The following is a 6,869-nucleotide window of genomic DNA, read 5'->3' as shown; positions in this document are numbered from 1 at the left end:
TCTAAATATTTAAATGTTGTTTGGAAATATATTCTTAGTTTCTTTTGCAATGTTGTTTTAGGAATTCTGACTCTAATTGACAGTTGTCACTGTTAATTAATACTATGGCTGGTTTTAAAATATTTGAAAATTAAAACATGTTTTCTCTTGATCAACCTGGCCTTTTTGAAAGTTGCCAGAACAGTTTATCTTGCATAATTATTAATGTATTGAAATCCATTAATGGTTTCCAGCGTTTTATCTTCTGAGCTTCTGTGCATGCACTGGGCCTCTCATCTCATTTCTCTATGATCAGGCCTGGCTGGATGGGGCCATGAGTGGTGGGAAGTGCCCTGACTCCGGGAGCGCTCTTGTTCTCCTCGTGCTGTGGAGGGCTTTGCACTTTTGATTGTTTCCTCCTTGGGTTTAAAGTGTGGTCTTTGGTCGTGTCTGCCGGTCCTACTTTTCTTCTCATTTCTAGTGGTCTCATTCAAGTTTAGAAACGCTTTGACTTTATTTGTTTGTGTGAACCATGAGCAGCACCATCAGATGAGGGGAGGGCGAGTGACTGCGTTTGAGATTGCCGTGCATCTGCGTGAGTTCATTGCCGTTCCTTCCTGGCTAAATCAGCAGACACCTGATGCCGGCAGTTACAAACAGTCGTTTTAACAAGGAGATAACGTCAAAGTTTTAATGAGATTTCAAAGTGTACATTTGTTATTATGGATAAGACCCCCATGCCTTCCCTATGTGATATCATATCATTCTCATATTTGCTCAGTGTGTCAGACTCAAGATCTTCATGCTGCTGTCTTGGCAGATCTGACGCCCCCACACCCTGGAATTTGTGAAATGTTTTGAGCATTGAGTAGGGTAGTACCTCACAGTTACTAAGACCTGAGAGTAGGTTTTGATTTTGTATGTCATGGTTATTTTGAGCTCCTGAAAAGATGGAGGTACTTAGGCAATAAAGAAGTATGCAACCAGACCAGGTAGATATAAGAAGAAAAGAAAGGGTCCAGTTCCATGGCACACTGGACTAGAACGGGAGTGTGTGTGTGTGTGTGTGTGTGTGTGTGTGTGTTCTAATGGGTTGCTGTTACTATTTTCCTGTTGTGCTGATCAAACTCATTGAGCTAAAGTGTCCCCGACTATTCAATATAACATTCTCCTGGCGTGCCTTCGGCAGGAAACATGCCTGTGCTGATGGTTTTTTGTGTCATCGATGCTGCATTTTGGTAAGGAAGAGCCCTTCTGATCTCTGTGAATCTCCATGTGTTAGGATAGAAAATGGGTAGAACCTCTAGAAAGCCTTGAGTAATCTAGTAGAATGAATCCCTGTTATATCTTTACATAAATTCCTGTGGAAAGGATGATTCTTATGTGTTTGTATTGCAATATTTTCAAGGGATATTTGAAATGTTTTAATTGTACAATAATTTATTTCTGCACAATCTGAAGACCTGCTTATACTCACTTTCTTTTCTCCATTTCCTTGCAGTGTTTGAACGTCACTCAGCTGTTAAAACACTTTGGTCTTGGCGCCAACTCTCCCATCTCACCCGATTTGTTCACGTACATTTGCCCTGCATTGCTCTATCAGATTGACAGCCGACTTTGTATTGAGCATTTTGACAAACTTTTAGTTGAAGATTTAAGCAAGGATAAAACTCTGGTTCCTGAAGATAAGGTGAATATAGGGGCGTCAGGTAAGAGACCTTTTTTTCTTCCTTAGATAGTACTCATAGTGTCTCATAAACTATGTTAGTTAAAAAGGAATACTACCTTGTTGTTTTTAGTGTAAGATTTTAATGTTCTATCATATTTAGATATGCATATAAAATACAGTTGGAGAGAAGAGGCTGAGTAAATTTTAATTTTATTCTTCTGGTTGTCTAGAGGAATGGTTTTTGGACAGAGAACCAAATTAAAGAGGAAGTAAAAATCTTCTTGACGAGCACCTGTAAATAATGGACCCTCTAAAGTTATCTGAAGTTAGGATTATTTGATCTTATGCAGGGGCAGGGCTTCGTGAAAGCAAAGATGACTGGATTCAAAGAGTGAACGGGAGGTTAGAGGCTGAAGAGTCTCTGTCGTGCCCCGTGGTTGGGCTACCAGCTTCCTCCCGGCCACTTCTCCCAGGTTCTGATGGGATGAAACCAATACTGTTTGCTGTCTCCTCCTGGCTGGCTGGTTGTTGTTCCTGTCATAGCCAGGGGCCGAGTAACTTCCCGCCATGTCCACAGGGCTTCCCTCTTAACATCCCAAAATTCTACTGCGCGACAGTCTACTGTAGCTCTCGTGGGCCTGAGCTCCACCACCGTTCTAGTGTTCTTTTCTCCTTCTTCTCTTGGTAACCAGGAGTCTAATCTAGACATTTTCTAACCCCGTGGATTTTACTGTAACCTTTGCTTATGTTCGTCTTGCTTTGTGATTGTCGAAATAGCTTTATTTCCGCTTGCCTGTTATGTTCTTCCTCCTTACAAGGCATTTCTGGCACTTAAACTAGATTTATTTTCTAAGATGTGAGTGAGATCCTGTAGCATAGAAGTGGTTTGTTTTTGACATTGCATTAGTAATGTTGTTCATTTGCTTTATAAACACTTTTCGCAGGCCCTTCTTCTAAACTCAGTTAATTCACTCCTCCCAGAAGTCTTAGAAGGCGGGCAGTATTATTTTTCCTATCATATCAGATAGTAGATAGTTGTGCTAGGCTTCAACCTGTATAATTAAAACATTTTAATGTTTATATGCCAAATGTTTTATATGCTTTTTCTTCCTCACTAAATTTCAGCAAATGATCCTGAGAGCAATTTTGTGATTGCTTCTTTAGTTTTATTTTTTCACATGTGGTTTTGCTTTCTGTTTAGATAGAAACCAAGGCATAGAGAAGTTAAGTAACTTGCCCACAAACACGAAGGGTTGTCTGAGAAGAATTGTGGGTAGCTCATCCTTATCCCATTCCCTTCTGGATTTAGTTGAATCCTGTCTTCCCTCTATGATTTTAGCCATGTCTTCACATTGGTTATACTTTGTGTTACATTGCTGGTACATCTTTTTTTTTCATGTGCACTATACTGTGCCCTATGGGGTCAAGGTTAGAAGCCTTAGGCTTTGTCTACTGTTCGCTCACTTCCTACCCATCCCTCACCTTTCTCTTTTCTCCGTAAGCTTAGCCAACAGCTGGTTGTTATTTTTCTTCCGTTCTTTACCTTCCAAGTTTCAGCTCAGGCGTTAGATGTTCTGTGCTAATTTACTCTTCACCCGCAGCTTAGCCAGGTTCCCTTGTCAACACATCTACCTGTTCCCTAATAGTAGGCACTAGGGGGATCTCCCCCGCCCCCGGTGTTTCTGTACAGGGTTGTAGCCCTGTGTAGCCCTTGCTGTCCTGGAACTCACATTGTAGACCAGGCTGGCATCGAACTCGCAGAGACCCACCTGCCTCTGCCTCCTGCGTGTTGGGGTTAAAGGCGAGTGATTTAGATAAATGTGTTTTTGTTGGCCCTCAGTTAAAGATAGTGACTAGGTATTAATAACTCTCTACACATGAGTAGAGCTTTAGATAAGAAACAAGCACTCGTGTTGATTCAATGAATAAATTATTTAATATTAGCCTAGAGGCTCTCTGTTATATTCTAGGAAGAGGTTTATTGAAGTTCATTAAATATGTAATGAGAATAGTAAAATATTCTAAAAATTTTAGTTTCCATAAGTCCTTACTCATATGCAAAACCACAGGTGTATCACTGAGCTTAAGATAATGACGGTTCAGGCTGAAGTATCAAAGGGGTTTTGATTCTAGGGCATGGTAATTAAAGTTTCTTAGAACGATATTGATGGGTATGGATAAAGATTGAATTCTAGCATGGGAAAGGATGATTATTACATAGTGATAAAGTAGACACTATTAGGAATATCTGATTCTCATTTAAGAGAATGTTATTTGGGATACAGATAGTGTAACATCCTGGAACACTGCAAACAAAAGCAAATGTTCTCTTACCAAGGGCAGTCAGTCTTCTCAGTGTGTACATTTGTATTGTTGCCCCCTTTTTTTTTCCAGTGGGAAAATAACCTTGAACTAGATAAATAAACTATAATAGGCTACAATTATTGGGACCTTACTATGTATTATACAAGGAAGTTTGTCTCTCTCTGTCTCTGTCTCTGTCTCTCTCTCTTGTGCAGTGTTACCCAGGCTGACCTTGAACTTGGGCTCAGGTAATTTTGCTTCAGCCTCCTGTAGCTGTGACCATAGGTTGTGCTTCTGTTCCTGACTCTGATTTATTAAAGCCTCAAGGTAGCCACATCCTTCTCTCTCAGTTTTGTGAGGCTTGGAGAAGCACTTCATTCAAGTGTGCATAGCTGCCAGCCTTGAAGTGTGAGCTCTAGGTTCCCACGTGGTGTTTAGAGCCCGGTCCCTGTCTCGTGCTGCGGGTCCTCTTCCTTAGGAGGAGGATCTGATCGCTTTACGGAATGTAAGCGAGAGCAAGGCGAGCAGCTGGGTACAGTTTTATTAATGGCTTTTTGAAAAATGTGTAGGCCTAAGAGGGAAGGGTGTAGGGTGTTGGTGTAACTCTGGTTCTCTGTGTTGATTAGTGGTTGAAAACCCTCAAGAACAGTCTTAACCAAATGTGTGCGCATGCCCTGTAATAAAAAAACGCAAAAGGCAGACACAGGTGGCTCTCTGAGTTCAAGGCCAGCGTGGACTACTTAGTTCAGACACCGTATTTGAGAAAAATAGAAAAAAAGAAAGAAAAGATAAATCCTCAAGCCTGGCTTCATGCTGGTAGGAAGGGCAGAGACTAAGAGCACAGTTGGATTGGAATGTTCTCGTGCACAAGACCTAATTTGCCCTTTTTCTTGACTTCCTGTCTATTGTTCTGTGTAGATGGGAGACCGACCGTTCCTCTCACTGCCACAAAAAGGGAATTAGAGATTAAGTTTAATTGGAAATAAAATGTGCTTTTTCTTGTAGGGAAAAATGGAAACTAACAAGATTGTTTCATTTATAGTTAAAACCAGTAGTGTTTTTATTTTGAAGGAGTCTTAAAAAAAAAATTCCGGGTTTTTGTTTCCATGCCAGTCGTGAATTGGGGCTTTTAATTAGTGTCGTCTATGCTGTGACATTGCCATAGTCCACACTGAAATGAGGCTGGTGACAGGCATGCAGCTAGTCATACTGGAAGTTACAGCCTTTTCAGTTTGAAAGCCTTAGATGAAATTTGCTTGTTTTTGAAATCAAGTATGCCACAAATAGTGAGTATTGATTAGTTGTTTGCAGGTGGTTTTTAGCATTGTCAGAAATGCAGCTTGAATTAATTATGTCGTGATAGATGTTAATAATTGTTAGGGAAAATGCCCTGCTAGTAATTATTTTTAACGACTGCTGCACCATTCAGGAGGGTTAACTTGTTTTATATAAATCTCCCATAGTGACTCAGCTACCACCTCATTAACTTGTTCAAAGATTGCGGTAAACCAGGTACCCTGAGTGGTGTGTGCGGCAGAAACCGTTTGTTTCACAAGACTGGCTCATGTAGTCTCAGGGTTGACCCTCGCCTAATTACCAAGGGTTCTGAAGAGGCTGCTAAGCAGTTTCTGCCAATTAAAATGCTGAAACAGTGGAAACTGCTATCTTGCACATGCTTTGCACCAAGTTAATTAGAAAGTTTCCACAGATGAGCGCGTCTTTGTGAAAGAATGCATTTTCTCTCTGGTAATGAGAAGAGGGGCTGGGAATAGCTAAGCCTGAAGACCTCTATCGTTTCGAACAATCTAATTTGTGGAGTAAGTGGAGCTTACTTCAGACACTTCGCTCTTTTTATTGCGTATGGTATCTTGGGTACAAATAAAGAACATTAGCTAGTTGTATTTAATAGTTTGTTTATTGCTTGCTAGGTATCAGTTTTCTAAAAGATACCTTTACAGCTGTGTTTTACACTGCATAAATTGTGATTAGAAAAACACAATTATTTGGTTAGAAATTGAAAAAAAAATTGCAATGCTTTTCCCCCTAGTGTATTTAGAAATTAGGAGCTTATGTAAGCTAAAAAAAATCAGTGAACAACCTGGAAAGATATTTCTAAATAGAGAATATTCAAAACAGCCTCACACTTCTGGGTCAGAAGAATTGTTATTTTCCATGAAAAAGATTAGTAACTTGCTAGGAAAATGCACAAATTTATAGTAGTAGAGAACTGAGATTTTTTTGAGAAATTAAAAGTAAATAATTAGAAGAGGAAGTTTATAGTAACGCACACATATGGGAGGGGTCGCACTGGTTCCCCTAGTGAAACAGTGTGGAATAGCTGAGCTATAGGGGCTGTCTGGGTGTTTCTGAGTTTTTATTTACTTTTAACGTGTATAGGGATTTGCCTGCATATATGTCTGTGCTCCATGCGTACGCCTTGTGCCAGGGGCTGAGGTTACAGATGGTTCCTCAGGAACTGTAGTTAGAGGTGGCTGTGAATCACCAGTAGGTGACAGTTCATGGCAGATAAATGATTCACCTTCCTCCCTATGTTTGTGACCTCACGGCAAGTGTGAGCACTGGTGATAGTTTTAGGCCGTTATACAACATTATCTTCATCTTTCTTACAGTTTGCTCAGATTTGGAGCTGTCATTTAGATTAACTTGCTGTTAACATTTCTTCTTACTTTTAGGCATAATTTTCCTTAGTTTGTCTTGCTTATCTTTTTTTTTTTTTTGGTGAGGCCTCTCATAGTAAGTAAATCATAAGTGACATATAACACTTAGCCAAGTGTTCTCAGAAAGTACCACGACTATGAAAAAGACAGTGAGTCAGAGCTCGAGGACTGGGCTAGGTGTCCTGTTAACATCCCATCTCTCGAGGACTGGGCTAGGTATCTGCTACCATCCCATCTCT

At 40.3% G+C, this 6,869-nt stretch overlaps 1 protein-coding gene across 2 annotated transcripts in view; it reads left to right on the top strand.

The window, feature by feature from the left end:
* Slc39a10 (solute carrier family 39 member 10) overlaps positions 1-6,869 on the top strand; it is a 113,022-nt gene that overhangs the window by 90,960 nt on the left and 15,193 nt on the right. For both annotated transcript variants that reach the window (XM_026788863.1, XM_005366362.3), the window contains exon 3: positions 1,481-1,688. In XM_026788863.1, coding sequence (XP_026644664.1) covers positions 1,481-1,688 — 208 coding nt within the window. The remainder of the gene's footprint in view (positions 1-1,480; positions 1,689-6,869) is intronic.

Source organism: Microtus ochrogaster, unplaced genomic scaffold (genome assembly GCF_000317375.1).
Source record: "Microtus ochrogaster isolate Prairie Vole_2 unplaced genomic scaffold, MicOch1.0 UNK8, whole genome shotgun sequence".
Classification (NCBI taxonomy): Eukaryota; Metazoa; Chordata; class Mammalia; order Rodentia; family Cricetidae; genus Microtus; species Microtus ochrogaster.
The sequence above is the reverse complement of the archived record's forward strand: the minus strand, read 5'-3'. Positions and strand labels throughout refer to the sequence as shown.